The sequence below is a fragment of the Peromyscus californicus genome, unplaced genomic scaffold, assembly GCF_007827085.1.
Source record: "Peromyscus californicus insignis strain IS unplaced genomic scaffold, ASM782708v3 Scaffold_3__1_contigs__length_106647218, whole genome shotgun sequence".
Taxonomy (NCBI): domain Eukaryota; kingdom Metazoa; phylum Chordata; class Mammalia; order Rodentia; family Cricetidae; genus Peromyscus; species Peromyscus californicus.
The window spans coordinates 24,489,364-24,509,069 of NW_026294551.1; the positions used below are offsets into that span (position 1 = coordinate 24,489,364).

Consider the following 19,706-nt stretch of genomic DNA (forward strand, 5'->3'; position numbering starts at 1 on the left):
GCCAACCTGATCTACAGAGTGAGATTCAGGACAGGCTCCAAAACTACACAGAGAAACACTGTCTGAAAAAAAAAACAACAACAATAATAAAAAAAAAAAAAGTAAAATCAATGAAACAAACAAACAAACATACAAGAAAAACTAGCAAAAACAAAAGAGGCTTGGGAATACAGCACAGTGGTAAAATATTTATTTGACTAACACATGGAAGGACCATAGTACTGACATAAATAACCATAAAAAATAAATCTAGCACAAAAGCTATTAATACCGTCAGTGTTAAGTTCAAAGATAAAGGATCTTTTATATGCCATAAAGCTTCTGAAGATGCTCTAGTGTACATTCTCTTCAAAAAATTGTGATGAAAGAGGACCCAGGAGACGGCTAAGGTAACAAAGGCACTTGAAGCAGAAGCCTTACCACCTGAATTTATTAGATATATAAAGGTAGAGCCAGAGCACTGACTCCCAAGTTGTCCTCTGACCTCTACACAAGTGCTGTAGCTTATCTGTGTGTGTGTGTGTGTGTGTGTGTGCGCGCGCGCGCGTGTGCGTGCGTGCGTGCGTGCGCGCGCTCTCTCTCTCTCTCTCTCTCTCTCTCTCTCTGACACACACACGCACGCACGCAAATATAAGAAAAGTAAAAAAATAAAAATAAATAATGATGAAACAGATACAACAAAACTACATGTTTACATAAAAATTCATGGAGACAAAGGCAGGCAGATCTCTGAGTTCAAGAACAACCTGGTCTCAATAAATAAATAAAAATAAATAAATAAATAAATGAATGAATGAATGAATAAATAAATAAATAAATAAAAGTTACCCACCTGACAATGATGCAAACTATTTAAAATTAGAACTGTTCTTGCAGTGTGAGAAATACATAGTCACAACATAAATGATTAAACCAGAAGGAATGGTTAAGAGCAAAAACTACAAGGAATATTTTCAAAGACATTGTTTATCACAATATACACTAGAGATCTAGAAACAAAAGAAAATAGCTTGAATCAGATTAGAACAAATATGGTTGCTAAATCTATTCCGTATTTAATACATGTGATCTTATCCACAGTTAACACTCCATCAGGACTGACATAATCATTCATAGTGATTTTGATAAATCTATCTTTTTTTTTTTTTTTTTTTTAGTTTCTCATTTCCTGAGTCTAGGAGGAAGTTTAGAATCATTGTACAGTCACCAATACTTACTCTGGAGGTGCCATTTTGCTGAGTTCCACATCTTTAAGGAAGTCACTCTGCAGGGTCTGTTCAGCTGTGCAACGCTTGCTAGGATCAAGTGTCAGCATGTGGTCCAATAAATCAAGTGCTGCTGAAGGAATGCTATAGAAAGAAAGAGAGAAATCAAAAACTCACAACAATCCCTTAGTTCTCAAACCTGGAAACCTGTATCAAAAGTTATTTGAATTTCCATCATGTAAAACTGAGCAAAGGAAATTGGAAACTGGCTAATGCAAGCAACAGATCTGAGCCATGATTTAAAAAACGCTACAATGCAAGCGAAAACTATTAAAATCAACAATTCTGTTCTCTTTCCTTAGGAAGATCAAAAAGACCACAAGCAAATCCACATACTGTTCTAAATAAAATTGTTTTCATTTGTACAAGGCCTTCAGAAGAGAAAATTAGAAATATGGTCTGATAGAACACACTCTTCAAAAACAAAATGTCTAAAGCTGGAGAGATAGCTCAGAGGTTAAGAACACTGGACTCTCTTGCAGAGGACCCAGGTTTAATTTCCAGTACCCAAATGGCAGCTCATACTCTTCCAAACTCCAGTTCTAGGGCATTCAACACCCTCTTCCACCCTCTGTAGGCACCAGACACAAACATGGTACATATATATGCATTCAGGGGAAAACATGCATACATATAAAATAAAATGTCTACCACGGGTTAGTTAAGGTAGCTCATCTGGTAAAGGCATCTGTTACCAAGCCTTATGACCAGTATCATACCCTTGGGACCCACATGGTCAAAAGAGATTGGATTTCTGAAAATTGTTTTCTGAGCTCCACACACAAATACATAAATGAATGAATGAACATGACTAGGCTTAGTGGAATGCACCTTTCATGCCAGCATGCAGGAGACAGAGGCAGATGAGTCGCCTGGTCTTTGTAGTGAGTTCCAGGCCAATTAAGGCTACACAGTGAGACCATCTCAGAAAAACAAAACAACAAAAATGTAATTAAGGGGCTGCAGGGATGGCTTAGTGGTTCAGATCCCTGACTGCTCTTCTAGATACCCAGGAAGTCCCAACACCCATATGGCAGCTCATACTGTCTGTAATTCCAGTTCCAGACAATCCGACACCTTCACACAGGCAAAACACCAATGCACATAAAATAAACAAATCTTTTAAAAAGAAAATGTACTTAAAATGTTTGCTGTAGCAAGTTGGGCTTAACAGTAAGTCAAGTCCCAACAAAAGCTGCAAAAAGAAAGGAGATATGATTGTGCTAAACTCACAAAGAGAATTCTTCTCTTAGACGTCTTCTATATTGCTTCTTCGGTTTCATGGTGTTGAAGTAGGGCAGCTTGATAACATCAGGCCACACTGCTGGACAAGGGCTACCACAGAGACGACTGAAAAGAAAGCAAAAGCTAAGTGCAATGAAGTGAATCATCAGTATCATGACTTCTAGAGGTTCCTGAAGGAGAAATTATTTCCTGGGATCTGGGGAAATCTATGATTTATCATATTAGTAGGTATTTTTTAAAAAAGTGAAGTATGACCTTACTGCTCTAAGGAAAAGCAATAAGAGAAATGGTTACAAGAAAACATACTGGAGCCGGGCAGTGGTGGCGCACGCCTTTAGTCCCAGCACTCAGGAGGCAGAGGCAGGCGGATCTCTGTGAGTTCGAGGCCAGCCTGGGCTACCAAGTGAGTTCCAGGAAAGGCGCAAAGCTACACAAGGAAACTCTGTCTCGAAAAACAAACAAAAAGAAAAAAAAAAAAAAAAAAAAAAGAAAACATACTGGAACCCAGCAGGGCGGTGGTGGCGCACGCCTTTAATCCCAGCACTCGAGAGGCAGAGTCAGGGAGATCTCTCTGAGTTCAAAGCCAGCCTGGTCAACAGGGTGAGATCCAGGACAGGCACCAAAACGACATAGAGAAATACTGTCTCAAAAAAACTAAAAAACAAAAACAAAAAATAAAATAAAATAAATTAAAAAAAAAAAAGAAAAAGAAAAATGTACTGGAAATACTGAAAGACAGCAAGTATTGAAAGTACAATCCAAAATGATTCACATATTTTGTAAAACATGTTCTTGTCTATGAAGATTCACATCACCAATTTTATTCAATTTAGTTAAAATTTCTTATCTTCTTTTTTTGGATCAGTTCTCTCGATTAAGCAGTCCTGGCTTTCCAGGACACATTACATACATCAGAATAGCCTTGAACTCCAAGTTCAAGAACCTTCCTATTCTTCCAGAGGCTGAGATTAAAGGCATTGGCCACCCCACACTAAAGAGCATTAATTTCAAACAGTAAAAATTGTAAGAGTTAGTGAATGCCTTTAATCTCAGCACTTGGGAGACAGTGGCAGGTGGATCTCTGAGTTCGAGGCCATTCTAGTTTACAGAGCAACTTCCAGGACAGCCTGGGCTACAGAGACCTTGTTATCTTTGTTTGTTTCTTTTTTTTTTTTTAAATTATATATAAAGTATTCTGCCTGCATGATTACAGATGGTTGAAAGCTACCATATAGTTGCTAGGAATTGAACTCAGGACCTTTGGAAGAACAGCCAGTGCCCTTAACCACTGAGCCATGTCTCTAAACCTTTTGTTTCTTTTTTTAAAAGAAAGAAATTTTATAGATAACTGAGCATTTATTACTATTACAAGAATGAGTTACATATCACCTTTTAAAAATATCTACATTTCCTTGTTATATTTTTCCCATTTATTTTATTGAAGAAGGAAAAAATAATGTCATACATGCCTATAATCCCAGCACTTAGGAGATTGAGGTTAAAAGACTGTGAATTTGTGGTCAGTATGGCTTATAAAGAGAGACTCTTCTTCAAAATGAAAAATCAAACAAAAATAAACAAAAGAAAAACAAGGGAAAGGAACAGAAAAAGAAAAGGAAAAAAGAAGAAAGCAAAGTATAGCAAGAGAGGCTCAAATTCCATTCTCCAAGCCTTCCCCAAATTGCCTATTCATAGATTACATTTTAAAACTGTGGGTAGACATATAGCTCAGTGAGAAAAGGCTCCTTTTGCCAAGCCTTATGACTTGAGTTCAAGCCTCGGAACCTACATGGTGGAAGGAGGAAGAAAACATGTACTTCACAAAGAATTATGTTCTTTGTTTGTTTCTTTTTCGAGACAGAGTTTCTCAGCGTAGCTCTGGCTGTCCTGGAACTCAGAGATCTGCCTGCCTCTGCCTCCCAAATGCTGGGACTAAAGGCGTGAGCCACCACGGCCCAGCTACACTTCTTTTCTTGCACTGAGCTACACCTAAGAATAAAGTAGCCACCCAAAGAAACAGCATCCTTTATTTGTGTATATGTATGTGCATATAGAGGTCAACCTCAGATAATGTTCCTTAAATGTTATTTACCTGAAGGCTTTCTCATGTGGCCTAAAGCTTGCTGAAAGGGCTAAAGTAGCTAGTCAATGAGTGCCAAGATCACCTCTTTCTGCCTCACCAACACTGATGCCACAAGCATGCAACGCCACATCTAGCTTTTTAAAATATAGGTAGGTTCTGAGGATCAAATTCAGCTTATCATAACCACACAATAAATACTTTACTACTGAGACATCTACCCAGCTCCCATTTTTCTTTTTATTGTTTTAAAGATTTCAATTACATTTATTTAGTTTTTATGGGAAGTGGTGCATATGCCACACCATACTAGTGGAGATCAGAAAATAATTTTCAGGAGTCAGTTCTCTCCTTTTACCCTGTGGGTCCTGAAGAAGGAACTTAGGTTGTGGGGCTTAATGGTAAGCACCTGTGTACCCAAGAAGCCATCTCACTGGGTGGGCCATTCCAAGTTTGGTTCTACAAACACTGACACCACCAACAACCATTAGGCATCATGTGAGGAGCTGAGGTTTCTTGGATCTTTTTTCAAGGAGGTTGGTCTGGAAAATATTTTTTTCAGCAAACTTTTTTACATTTATTATTGTATGTAAAACTCAGTGGACAACTTTTGGTAGTCTCTCCTATTATCACGTGAGAGTACCAGTGACTGAACGCAGGCCATCAAGCTTGGTTGGAAGCAAGTGCTTTTACCTGTTGAGCCATCTTGCCAATTTTTTCTATTTCTATTTTTGAGATGGAGACTTACATTACTGCCCAGGCTGGCCTTGAACTCACGAGCTTAAAGGATTCTTACTGCCTTGGCCTTCTACATAGCTGGTAGTAAAAGCATCACTGTTCTCAAATACAGCATATTTGTATATGACGAAGAATAAAAATATGAAGGTAAGACATAGATATTATAGAGCTGCAGAGGTGGCTCAAAGGTTAAAAGCACTTTAAGTAGGATCCAAGTTCAGTTTCCAGCACCCACATGGCAGGCTTTATAACTCCAGTTTTACAGGATCCAATGCCTTCTTTTGACTTGCAACAGCACCAAGCATGCATGTAGTACAATTACATATATGCACTCAAATACATAAGGAACAGAACCCAGAATCCTCCTCAAGAATAGGAAGAGCTCTCAACTGCTGAGCCATCTCTCCGGTCCCCTAAAACATAATTTCTATGTCCACATGCTAACAAAAAGAAGAGATGGTAAGCTGGACTGAGCAAAGAGAAATTTATTACATCATTTCATGGAATAACTGAAAAATGTTACAGAAATTGGAGGATTTAATTATTTATTCATTATCTAGTTTTAAAAGTGTGGGTTACACAGGGCTGGAGAGATGGTTCAGTGGTTAAGAGCCCGTGGCTGCTCTTCCAGAGGTCCTGAGTTCAATTCCCAGCAACCACATTGTGGCTAACAACCACCTGTAATTAAAATCTGGTGCTCTTCTCTGGTCTGTAGGCAGACATACAGGCAGAACATTGTATACATAATAAGTAAGTAAATCTTTAAAAAAATAATAAAGTGTGAGTTATGAGTAAGGATTGCCTAACTGGATCATGACAAATTTGGCAACAAAACATAAAAAAAACAAAAACTAACTAAAAATCCAATGTGTAATAAGTCTGAGATGTTTCTGGCACCACTCCCCAGTGTTGTGCTGTATGACTTCACTGAAATCCTGACTGAGCACACAACAATCTTGTACTGTGAGTGATATAATCCCAGAGAATGCTGATGAACACTGTCTGAAATACCTCGGCTCAGAACTGAGACTAACATGTTGTAAACTCAGTGTCTTACTGTATTTATAGCTTTTGGTTCTTTTAGAAACATACTGGCTTAATGATGAAAAACAAAGCTAGTTGGGTGTTGTCGTCGTCGTCGTGCATGCCTTTAATCCCAGCATTCGGGAGGCAGAGTTAGTTGGATCTCAGAGTTAGTTGGAGTTCAAGGCTAGTCTGGTCTACAAAGCTAGTTCCAGTCTGCCAGGGGTTAAACAGAGAAACCCTGTCTTGAAAAAAACAAAATAGAAAAAAAAGGGAAGGAAAACAAAGGCTTTAGCCAGGCATGGTGGTACAAACCTTTAATCTCAGCACTCCAAAGGCAGGAGGATCTCTGTGAGGTCCAAACCAGTCTGGTCTACAAAGCAAGCTCTAAGACAGCCAAGACTGTCCCCCAAAAAATAAAAAAAGGGGGAGCTTTCAATGAATTTCTACGGATGGAGAGATGGCTCAGTAGTTAAGAGCAATGACTGCTCTTCCAGAGGACCCAGGTTCAATTCCCAGAACCGACATGGCAGTTAACAACTGTGTGTAACTCCAAGATCTGACACCCTCACACAGACATACATACATGAAAAAACAAGGCACATAACATAAAAATATATAAAAAAATTAAAAAATAAATAAAGCCCTACCATCATTCTTTTTTAAAGATTTATTTATTTATTTATTTATTTATTTGATGTGTATGAGTGCTCTATCTGCATGCACACCTTTATTTCAGATGAGAGCATCGGATCACAGGATCAATGGTTGTATGCCTCCATGTGGTTGCTGGGAGTTGAACTCAGGAACTCTAGAAGAGCAATCACTGCTCTTAACCACTGAACCATCTCACCAGCCCCCTACCATCATTCTTAAGGATGTAAATATCAAATTAGTATTACTTTTAGATTGTATTATGTTAGAATATTTGATAATAGAAACTGCTATTTGAGTTAATCACTAGAGTTACATTACAAAATTAAATGAATTTCCAACTATTTCTTTTATTTACATTATTTATGTTGAGATAAGGTCTCACTATGTAATGCTGCTGACTTGTCTAGAACTCACTATGTAGACCAGGTCTGCCTCTAGCTTCCCAAGGGCTGGGATTAAAAGTATGTGCCACAATACCTGGTTTTCCTTTTTTTTTTTTTTTAAATTTACTTTTATTTTATGTGCATTGGTGTTTTGTCTGCATGTATGTCTGAGAGGGTGTCAGACTGCCTGGAACTGTAGCCACAGATAGTTTTGAGCTGCCATGTGGGTGCTAGGAATTGAATCCACGTCCTTTGCAAGAGCAGCCAGTGCTCTTAACTGCTAAGCCATCTGTCCAGCCCCATTTGGTTTCTTAATTGTTTTCCCCCTGCTTATTTCTTCCTTTGCCTGTTCTGTACATCATTGTTTGTGGAAGTCATTGTACAAGTAGTGGTATTGGTTCTCTTCTATCATGGGATCCTGGGATGGAAAGGTTGTAAGTTTATAAGGCTGGCATCTATATGCATGTGCCCACACATAAATTAAAAATTAAAATTAATTTAATTGTAAAAATAAACAATTTTATATCTATTTTATCAATATACAAGTTTAACTTCACCTTTAATAAATTGTAAAATTAAGTTTATGCCAAAAATTACTTTAAAATCAATTCAAAATTTATCATCAGTAAATGTTTGATTTATATACTTATTATATACATTATATACATCTATTACCCAGGGTTGTGTTAAAAACTTCTCCGGTGAAAATAGGTTATGAGTAAAAGAAGTTTAAGAAGTTTTCATTTAACCGGGTGGTAGTTGCAAACGCCTTTAATCCCAGCACTCTAGAGGCAGAGATAGGCAGATCTCTGTGAGTTCGAGGCCAGCCTCGTCTACTGAGTGAGTTCAAGGACAGGTCCCAAAGCTACAGAGAGAAACCCTGTCTCTAAAACCAAACCAAAACAACAACAACAAGTTCTTATTTATCATTTAAGAGCATATGTGTAACTGTACCTGATCAGTTCTAGCTGAGCTAGTTCCAAATTGGCTTGAAATATAGGTTTCTTGGTGAACAGTTCCCCAAGAATGCATCTAAAAAGAATAAAATTCAAAGGTCAGAAAGAAATACATTGAGCTTATCTAAAGTATGTCTCAATAAACATTTATAGAATCCTGGGTTACATGCAATAAATTGTGTGGAAGCCCAGGACTTCAGTGTCTCAGTTTCCTAGAAGATAAAAACAACTTCTTGTAGTAAAAACAGACATTATTAAGGATTTAAACTTGCCAGCAGATCAAACTCTGCTGCCTACAGACAATAGTCCTTTATAAGCAAAAGGAGCTAAGAGTCCTTCATCTCTGTCACACCATTGTAATCTAAGGAAACACAGAGAATTTTACAAGGATGGTTAGCAGTTTCTACAAAGAGATTATTAACTTACAATCATTAACTTGCTTTGTAGAACTATACTATACTATTATAACCCCTCTGGCAATATATTTACAAAGATACCAATGTGTTATCAGATAAAATGAATGAAATCAAGACTTAAATAAATTCTGTCTAAATACCTTTGTTATTTTGAAATGGACACTCAGGGCTATGGAGATGGTTCAGTAGGTAAAACAAGTATTGAGACCTGTGTGTGAATCTACAGAAGCCACATAAAGCTGAGTGTGATTGAGTGCCTATAATCCCAGTGATCCTATAGCAAGATGGGAGACAAAAGCAAGAAGAGAATCCCTTGATTCTCTTCTTAGGCCAGCAGTGAATAACAAAAGGGAAACACACATTCCCTCATTCTCACATGCATACACATCACACATGTAACACAATATAAATGAATAAAACAAAACAAAACTTTAGAAAAAAGAAACATCAGGGCTAGAGAAACATCTCAGTGCTTAAGATCACTTGTTTTTGAAGAGGACCTGGGTTCAATTCCTAAGCAACTACAAGGTGGCTCACAACAATCTGCAATCCCACTTTCAGGGGATCTAATACCTTCTTCTGAGATCCTCAGGCACCAGGTATACGGTGGAAAAGATACATACATACACAGAGACAAAATATTGCACACATAAAATAAAATAAACTTAAAAAAGCAGCAGCATATTGGGCAGTGGTGGTGCATGCCCTCAATCCTAACATTTGGGAGGCAGAGATATGTATCTCTCTGAGTAAGAGGCCAGTCTGGTCTTTATAATGAGTTTCAGGACAACCTGAAACTGTTTCCAAAAGATTTTTTTTTTAAATGCTAGTATCATGGCACTAGTTATTTTAATGTACTTTTTGTCGGGTTTTAGGGACATATAGTCTCATGCAGCCTAGGCTGGCCCTGAAAGCCCAACTTTCCAGACTACACATCAAAAATGTCAGGATTTCAGGCCTCTACCACCACCCTGGGCTCTGTACCAATTTTCATTTAAATAGAGTATTTTTTACTAATTCTTTGAGAATTTTATATGATGTATTTTGATCTTATTCAACCCCCACTTAAAAAACTATTTTTTATTATTTATGTGTGGGTTTCTTGGAATCTAGAAAAAGTATTTTATCCCCTTGAGCAGGAATTACAGGTATTACCTATTATGTATACTGGAAACTGATCCATGGCCATCCTCAGAAAGAGCAGCAAGTGCTCTTAACTGCTAAGCCATCTCTCCATACCCCAAGATTTATATTTAAAATTCTATGTATTGTGTGTGTATGAGCATGTATACGCATATGCACATGGAGACCAAAGATATCAAGATCCCCCAGGATTAGTGTTATGGATTGATGCTGAGAACCAAACCTGGGTTCCTCAGTGAAAGCATCAAGTGCTATTAATCACCGAGCAAACTGTATTGGCTCCAGCCCCTCTATCAGCATTTTCTTCTCCTTCCTCTTTTGTTTTGTTTTGTTTTTTCGAGACAGGGTTTCTCTGTATAGTCCTGGCTGTCCTGAAACTCACTCTGTAGACCAGGCTGGACTCGAACTCACAAGAGATCCACCTGCCTCTGCCTCCCAACTGCTGGGATTAAAGGCATGCAGCAGCAGCAGCAGCAGCAGCAGCAGCAGCAGCAGCAGCACCACCACCACCGCCGCCGCCGCCGGAGCCGCCGCCGCCGCCGCCGCCGCCGCCGCCGCCGCCGCCGCCGCCGCCGCCGCCGCCGCCGCCGCCAGAAAGGGTCTCGCTATGTATACCTGGCTGGCTTAGAACTTGCTATACAGATCAGGCTGGCCTCAATCAGAGATCCACTTGCCTCTGCCTCTCAAGTGCTGAGATTAAAGGCCTGCACCACTATGCCTCACTCTGTTAGCATTTTTAATCTAAAATGCCCAAATTTTTACTTCTCCTATAATTTGCTTTATTAGCTTTTCTAGTGTCTTCCCTAATTTGACTAGCGGGTAACTAATTCTTTCAAACTTTAGTCAGCAATAGAATAAGTATAAATAAAGTTTGTTTCCAATATTAACTGTCAAATTAACTTCTAAACACAGTTTTAAACCAACTAGTAAAATAGAAGACCCTGAATTGGGTTTGGGGGGGAGGAGACACCCACACGCGTTCCAGACAGGGTTTTTTCTATGTAGCTCTGGCTGTCCTAGAACTCGTTCTGTAGACCAGGCTGGCCTCATGAATTCAGAGTTCCATTTGCCTCTGCTTCCTGGGTTCTGGGATTAAAGGTGAGCACCACAACTACCCAGCTATATCTTGAACTCTTAATCCTCCTTACTCCACTTCTCAATTGCTTCATATAATTTGTTAAACTAGTTTTTCTTATTTTCTACCCAGATTTGTACACCTAAGTGCTAAAAAGATAGCTATGTGCCACCACACTGGCTCTGCTTCAGAGTTCTCTTTGGTTTGTTTCCAGTCCTTTGGTGTGAAAGACTTCTTTACTATGTAATCAACATTTTAGTCATCACAGTAAGCAAGCAGGTTGCACAGACTGAAAACAAGCCCACCAATACAACTATAAATTCTGCCCATGCATCTTGTTTATCCTTTTGTTTTGTTTTTTGAAATAGGTTCTCTCATGTAGCCCAGGTTGGCCTCAAGGATGACTCTGAACTCAATTTCCCTGCCTCTAGCTCTTCTTTATTTACCTTAATGAGTTAACTTTCCAGTTTAGCTATAATAAAATGAGATAGTACTTTTGAATATTAATATACCCAGTTTCAGTCATTTTTTTTTTTTATTTTTTTTATTTTTTTTATTTTTTTTGGTTTTTCGAGACAGGGTTTCTCTGTGTAGCTTTGCGCCTTTCCTGGAACTCGCTTTGGAGACCAGGCTGGCCTCGAACTCACAGAGATCCGCCTGGCTCTGCCTCCCGAGTGCTGGGATTAAAGGCGTGCGCCACCACCGCCCGGCTCCCAGTTTCAGTCATTTAAACTTAACTAAAGCATCATTTGATTAAGGTAGGCTACCATTCTGTTGAATTTTAAAAGTAAGAACCACAGCACTCCTCTTTAAAACTTACAATACAGGAAGGGGGAAAAATGGGAATGACACACTATTTTAGGAAGTTGTATGTGGCACTCATAACCAACAAAAGGCGACAGCAGGATGCCACACCACATACAGACAAATCACAAATGTGAACCATTTAGAATATTTAGGACCCTTGCATGGTGGTACGTGCCTTTAAGCACCTGAGGGGAGAGAAAGGCTGAGTCAGATAGAGCCCTGAGAACTTCAAGGAACTTCCCAGTCAGCCAGAGATACCTAACAGGACCCTGTGTCAAAAGAATAAATAAAAATAAAAACACTGATCCTTAACATACAAAAATGTAGCTTTTAAATTCCATTTTCAAGCCAGGAATGGTACACATATCTGCAATCCCAACACTTGGCAGTTGGATGCAGATAAATTAGGAATTGAAGGACTTCTTGGGCTATACAGTGAGTTTGACGATAACCTGGGCTAAATGTGACCTTATCTTAAAAGAAAAATTTTTTCAGCATTTGGGAGGAAGAGGCAGGAAGATTGCCACAAATACAAAGCCAGACTAGTCTATATAGTAAACCAACATAACCAGGGTTAGGGAGACCCTGAGTAGAAAATCAAAAGGAGGAAGAAAAGAGAAGGGGGCGGGAGGAAACAGATCAAAAAGAACACTCCTTAAGAGACATAAAGCTGGAACAAAAAAAAACAAGGAAGAAAACTCAACAACTAACCCGATCAAATTTAGACTAGACTAAGATTAGGAAGTTTGAACAAGAATTAATACAGTAAAGAACGGAGAGGTGGCTAGAATATCAGGAGAACTTGCTTTACTTGAAGACAACCAGAGTTTGGTTCCCAGCACCATGTCAGGACGCTCACAACTGCCTACCTAGCTCCAGAGGATCGAACACCCTTTCCTGGGTTATGTGGGCACTCCCACAAACTTGACATATGCTCGCACCGCTCTGTCCTACTCTCTCTTCTCTTCATCCTCTTCTTTCTCCCTCTTACATACATACACAAATCAAATATATATTTTAAAAAAAGAGTACAATTATTACATCAAACATGTAAGTCTACCAGTTCCTAATGAACCTAATAAACAAGAAAACAAGTAAATCAAATCTTCTCACTGGTCATTTTTTTCAGGACAGCAGAAAAACCACCTCAGTACTTTGAAAACTGGAAAACAAAATGAAATAACTAGCCTTTTGCAATACTGAAGACTAAACACAGGATTTACATACTATATTAAGCAGACAAGTCATTGAGCTATATAGTCCCATTCCTAGCATTGTTTCTGGTTTTTGTGGTAGTGACAACAAAAACCCAGATTATGAGAGGTCTACAGAATAGATGATGCAGCTTTCCCTAAAGAAACTGTTAAGGAAACAAACGAAAATCAAGAGAGATGGAAGGGGAATGTTAATTAAAAGACTTGGCTAAGCTGGGCATAGTGATATATGCTTCTTATCCCAGCTAACTGAGGGCTGAGACAGAAGCATTCCCAGATTCAGGAAAGACTGGGCCACTGAAGTAAGTTGCTAAGTGGTTTCCTTTTTTAAAAAAATAAAATTTATTTCTATCTATATTTATGTATGCGTGTAAGTGTGCATACACTTAGGAAGAAAGACAAATGGCTAATAAAGAGACAGAACAGTATATGCTAATACCATGTGAGTTACAGACAAAACAAAAGGTTAAGAGTCTTACCCACAGCTCCAAACATCAATGGCTGGTGTATATCTTTCCTCTCCCAGCAGCAGTTCTGGAGGTCGATACCATAGAGTAATGACTTTGTTCGTGTAAGGGCGACTGAAATATAAAACCATCAGGTTGTAAATGTACAATGGCTTTTGATGGAAAATATGTAACTAAACTTCTAGTCCAATTTGTGTTAACTTATTTCAGTGAAGGACTGATTGAAGAATTCAGACAATGTCTAAGATCTAGGTGCTGCATGGCATGGTGGCAAATGCCTATAATGCCAGCATCCACAAACATGTGGAAGACACTCAGACATAAATGTACACAAATACACATGACACACACAACTCAGATTTCAGTGGGATCTGATACCTTTTCAGTTAAGTGTGTGAAAGCAATACACACACACACACATACACACACACACACACACACACACACACACACGATTAAAAGCAAAACCAGTCTCTTTTAAAAAATAAGGGGGCTGGAGATGGCTCTGTTCTTCCAAAGGTCCTGAGTTCAATACCCCAGCAACCACATGGTGGCTCACAACCATCTGTAATAAGATCTGGTGCCCTATTCTTGCCTGTAAGCAAACATGCAGACAGAGCACTGTATACATATTTAAAAAAAAACAGTGAAGGCTGGGCATGGTGGCCCACTCCTTTAATTCCAGCACTCTGCAGACAGAGTGCAGGTGTATTTCTCTGAGTTCAAGGCTAGCCTGATGAATTCTAGGACATGAGTGTAACATAAAGAAACCCTGTCTCAAAAACAAACAAAAAACAAGCAAACAAACAAAATACATCTAGATGGTAACAACATTCAAATATTTAAGGAGTTCTAAAAGTCACTGTAATTTGTAGAATTTTAGAGTATCAGAAAATTAAAAGGTTTCCTCACACTCAGTTCTACATTTTTTTTTTTTTTTGAGATAATGCTTTTGCCATGCCAAAGTTGGCCTAGAATCATTGGATACAAGTAAACTTTCCCACATGTAGTTTTGATGAATGCCTCACCTTTCTTCAGAGTTATAGAGCCGAGCAAGTCCAAAATCTGCTAGTTTGATTTGCCCACTGTAAAACAAACAAACAATTATTTACATAAGTAAAAGTAGTAGTTCTCAAACGACACTTGGAAACTTAAGTGCCCATTGAAGACCTAAAAGAACTATAAAAAATAGTTTTAATGCCTGGTATTTCTAAAGATAAAGGTTACCCTCCCCAACTGAACTGCTCCTGACAAAGTTTGTAATGACATATGCTATTATTGCATTTTTAAAATTTTGATTTCTAATTTTTTATTTTCGTTTTTACCATGGAGTCTACATACATTACCCAGTTTGGTCTCCTGCTCCTAGACTTAAGCAATCACCTCACCTCAACCCTGTCAAGAACTGTGACTATAGGTATGTATCTCCCACAATGGTTTTAATTTTTTTTTTTTTATTATTTTTTATTTTAAGGCAGGAATTTACCACATAGCCCTGGCTGGCCTCAACCTCACTCTATAGACCATGCTGGCCTTGAATTTGGAGCTCCACCCTCTTTGCATCCTTATGCTGAGATTAAAGGTGTGCAACATCACACTTGGCCTCTAAATTTTTTTATTTTTTATTTATTTATTTTTTTTTTTTTTGGTTTTTCAGTCTCTCTGTGTAGCTTTGGGTGTTTCCTGGATCTCGCTCTGTAGACCAGGCTGGCCTCACACATACTCACAGTGATCCGCCTGCCTCTGTCTCCCAGTGCTGGGAATTAAAGGCGTGTGCCGCCACCAGCCAGCTTAAATATTTACTTTGTACTAGACATCTGTGTCTCCTACCTGCTAAAGTAATACCTAATGATAGAAAGGGAGAAAAAAAAAGAAATGGTCTGTTCTAGACTAAGAGATAGTTAAGGACAGGCATGATGGCACATACCTCTAATCCTGGCATTAGAGGCAAGGGGTTCAAGGTTCATGGCCAGCTTGGGCCTCAGGGTGAGATCCTATCTCAAAGCACCAAAAATTGGAGAAATCAGCTGAGTGGCTGAGAACTTGCAAGCCTAAGGCCCTAAGTTTGATCCCTAACACCACATAAAAACAAACAAACAAACAAACAAAACAACAAAAAACTTTCCTATGCTTCATTCTCATAACTCATGAATCCAGTAACAGGTTTTGGTTCATGAATCTATACTCCCCCCCTCCCCCCAATAGTGCTGGGGACTAAACCCAGGGCCTCACACATACTTGGCAAGCACTCTGCAACCCCTACTTCTGAGCTCCTAAATCTGTATTTATTTTTCTTTTCTTTTCGAGATAGGGTCTCACTTGAAACCCAGGCAGGCAGGCCTAAGAACTCACCTGGGCTAGCCTTAAATTCACAGTAATCCTCCAGTGCCAGCTACCCAATTGCTGAAATTATTGGCACAAGCCATTACACCTGGCTCTGAATGTGCATTTCTAACAAGCCCACACACGATACCAATATAGCTGGTCGGAAAACCATAATTTGATAATCACTCCTTTCCTTATTGAGTCTACATGTTGTTATGGACTCCAGGCTGTCGCCAAACAATAATCTTTATGCCTCTGTACTATCATATGCAGTTTGATACACATTCCTTTAAAGCAATCACAATCATCTCTGACTCTGCTTGGTAGTGTCTGTCTAATTTTACCACCATCTCCTCCTCTCTCCCTCTCTTCAACCTCCTCACCATCTCTTGTAGTACTAGGTATTAAACTCAGGTACACGTATCTGCTAAGTGCTGTACTGAACTACATTCCCAACCCTCAGTATACAGTGATGTCAAGGAATAATTTAAGAAAATTAAACACAAGGGGTTAGAGAGATGGCTCAGAGGTTAAGAGCACTGGCTGTGCTTCCAGAGGTCCTGAGTTCTTCCCAGCAAACACATAGTGGCTCACAAGCATCTACAGTGGGATCTGATGCCCTCTTCTGGCATAAAGTTGTACATGCAGACAGAACACTCATAGATAAAATAAATCTTAAATAAAATTGGGGTACTTAAAAATTATTAACTACTCAGAATTATTATCTAAATTTAAGTAGTCTATTTTAATATATTTTATAGCACTGCTACCTCTGTAGAATGAAATGCTAACATAAGTTTTTTGGAAGGAACTGACAGCATCTGAGGTACCTGATAGCTGAGGTAAGACAAAACTCTGATAGTAGGGGCTGGAGAAATGGCTCAGCAGTTAAGAGCACTGGCTGCTCTTCCAGAGGACAATTACAAGCACCCACATGGTGGCTCACAACTGTCTATGACTACAGTTCCAGGGGATCAGACATACTTACACAGGCATACACATAGGTAAAACACCAATGCACATACATAACTATATAATCAGATAGTAAAGAGGTTATCCTAAGAGGTGCGCCCCAAAAGTATGAGCAAAAGGACAGAATATTAAAACAAGAAAAATAGTAGCAACAAAATTTTACATTAAATCAACCACTATCATTCATAGTAAAGAGTCTGGACATCTTTACCCACTTGCCCAAAATATTCCTTCTTTACTGTATGAAACAGGATCTCACTACATGATCCAGTCTTGGCTTGAATTCATGATAATCCTCTAGCTTTAGCTTCCCAAATGTAGGGATTAAAAGCATGAGCCACTTATTCTGGCTTATAATATTTTAAAGTTTAATAATTTATAAGCAAATCCCAAGAAAAGAAAAAAAGTAAAAAAAACTATCTTCTATCAAGAAAAACAGAGCTCCTCAAATTTCTTGACGATTATTATACTGAGGTCTCAACAGGACCCAAAACTCAAGGTACAAAGTAGAACTAAAAGTTAAATGGCAAGAACATATCTATGGAAATTATGCTGGCCTTTAACATCACCAGCATTATTTGCTGCATGAATAATAGGTACTAAGAAAAGTATTTCTTCACTTGTTTGGTTATTTATTTAGTTCTTTCGTTTTTGTTTTCTGTTGAGACAGGGTTTTCTGTGTAGCCCTGGCTGTCCTAGAACTTGCTCTGTAGACTAGGCTGGCCTTGAATTCAGAGATCTGCCTACTCTGCCTCCCCAGTGCTGGGATTAAAGGTGGTTATTAGTCTTTACTTCCATGTGTATGCCATGGTGTGTGTGTGTGTGTGTGTGTGTGTGTGTGTGTGTGTGTGTGTGTAGATCAGAGAACATCTTGCAGGAGGAGTCAGTTCACTCCTTCCTCCCTGTGAGTTCTGGGGACTGAACTATCATCATGTTTGACAAAAGCCATCTCACTGTCCCTTGTTTATTTCTTGTGAAGCTGTGAACTGAACTTAGAACCCCATATATACTAAGCAAAAACTCTGATACTAAGCTATATTCCCGCACATTTATTACTTATTTATTATACTAAAGATAGCTGAAGCTAGCCTGAAACTCTGATGTGGAAGTACTGCCAAATTTTGGCATATACAAAAGAATGAAAACCCTATTATTTTATGTATTATATCCCAATGACAAGAAGAAATAGATACACATAGAAATAGCAAAGAAAACTTTCTGAGACCATGAATTTAAAATGTCTTTTGAAATGAACTTCAAGTATTCAACAATTTTATTTCTTCCAAATTCAACGGTCTATCACATTATACTTCCTTTCCTTGATTGTGCTGCATATTTGCTTACCCCTCACTCCACTAATGTCACCTCTGACCTTTTACTTGGCAAACTTTCTTCTTAAGTGTTCTAATTTGGAATTTAAGATCTATGACTACTCCCTTTGTAAACATGACCACATTGCAGTTAAGTATTTTCCTTATTCCTATCTCGCTGGCCATTTCTCTTGGATTCTACTTATTTTATTATTCAGACAGGGTCTCATTATGTAGATCAACCTGCCTCTGCCACCAATGCCTGACTTAAAGATACTCTCCCCTTCCTCCACCCTCCAGTGCCAACTGTGATGGTACACACCTTTAATCCCAACATCAGAGCAGAGGCAGGTGGGCTGCTGTGAGTTCCAGGCCAGCCTAATCTATAACAGTGAGTTCCAGGCCAGCAGCTTACATAGTAAGACTGTCTCAATATAAGCATATAAATTACTTTTACATGTATGTGTGTGCCTGCATGAGTTTATGCACACTGCATACATGCAAGAATCCTTGATCCCAGCACTTGACAGGCAGATCTCAGTGAGTTCCGGGACAGCCAGGACTGTTACACAGAGAAATCCTGTCTTGAAAAAACAAAAACAACATAAAAAAAATCCTCAGGGGTTAGAAAAGGGCAGTGGATGCCCTGGAGTTAGAATTGGCTGTCAGTCAGCTCTTCTGTGCATACTAGGAACCAAACCCTGGCTAGCCAAAAGCAGAAGTACTCTTAACCACTGAGCTATCTCTAGCCCTTATGGTATTTTTAACAGGTTTCCCTGCATTTAGTCTCTTACCACATACTATTAGTAGCCTTCTACAACAGAAAACCAGGTATCTCTAATACAGTAAGAGCTCAAGTTGGAAGGCTGAAGCAGGAGGATCACTATGACTTAGAAGACACTCTAGGTTACAGAGAGAGACACTCATTCATTTAAAAAACTAAAATGGGGCTGGAGAGATGGCTCAGAGGTTAAGAGCACTGACTGTTCTTCCAGAGGTCCTGAGTTCAATTCCCAGCAACCACATGGTGGCTCACAACCATCTGTAATGAGACCTGGTACCCTCTTCTGGCCTGCAGACGTACATGAAGACAGAACACTGTATACATAATAAATAAATCTTTAAAAAAATAAAAAAATAAAATAACGAAAGACCCATGAATAATTGGTCTTTTTTATACTTATATAACAAATACAATGGAAACCAGCCTAGCTCTTCTCCCCCCATTGTAAATGGTTCTTTCCCCATTGGTGACAACCTCTCACATTTTCTCCTGGCCATCTCATGCCACTCTTGAGACCAATATGGCCAGGAGACTCTCCAGCTTCCTTAAGAATGCCTGGACAAAGGAGCCCATGCTGGCAGTGTACATCATCTTGGAAGCTTCACTATAATTAGGCCCCCACTCAGCCCCTATCTTCTGTGGCACCCAATAAAAATATAAAAACCAACATCCTAGCCCAGAGGGGAGCACCGGTGAGAGAAGACCTTTGAGTACACAGAACTAAGTGAGCAGGAGTAGAAACTTGACTGATCAAGTTGACTTGTGGCTCCCCACATCTCAATTAGTAACCATGACAGAGTTCAATTTAGTGTGAAATTCAGTATGACTCTGAGAAGTAAGGGACTG

The 19,706-nt window shown here is 39.0% G+C and overlaps 1 protein-coding gene across 7 annotated transcripts in view; it reads right to left on the reverse strand.

The window, feature by feature from the left end:
* Positions 1–19,706, reverse strand: part of Cdk12 (cyclin dependent kinase 12) — an 85,213-nt gene that overhangs the window by 36,475 nt on the left and 29,032 nt on the right. For all 7 annotated transcript variants that reach the window (XM_052759632.1, XM_052759633.1, XM_052759631.1 and 4 more), the window contains exons 7-11: positions 14,498–14,554; positions 13,482–13,583; positions 8,346–8,423; positions 2,499–2,615; positions 1,218–1,349 (exon numbers count right to left, since the gene is read on the reverse strand). In XM_052759632.1, coding sequence (XP_052615592.1) covers positions 1,218–1,349; positions 2,499–2,615; positions 8,346–8,423; positions 13,482–13,583; positions 14,498–14,554 — 486 coding nt within the window. The remainder of the gene's footprint in view (positions 1–1,217; positions 1,350–2,498; positions 2,616–8,345; positions 8,424–13,481; positions 13,584–14,497; positions 14,555–19,706) is intronic.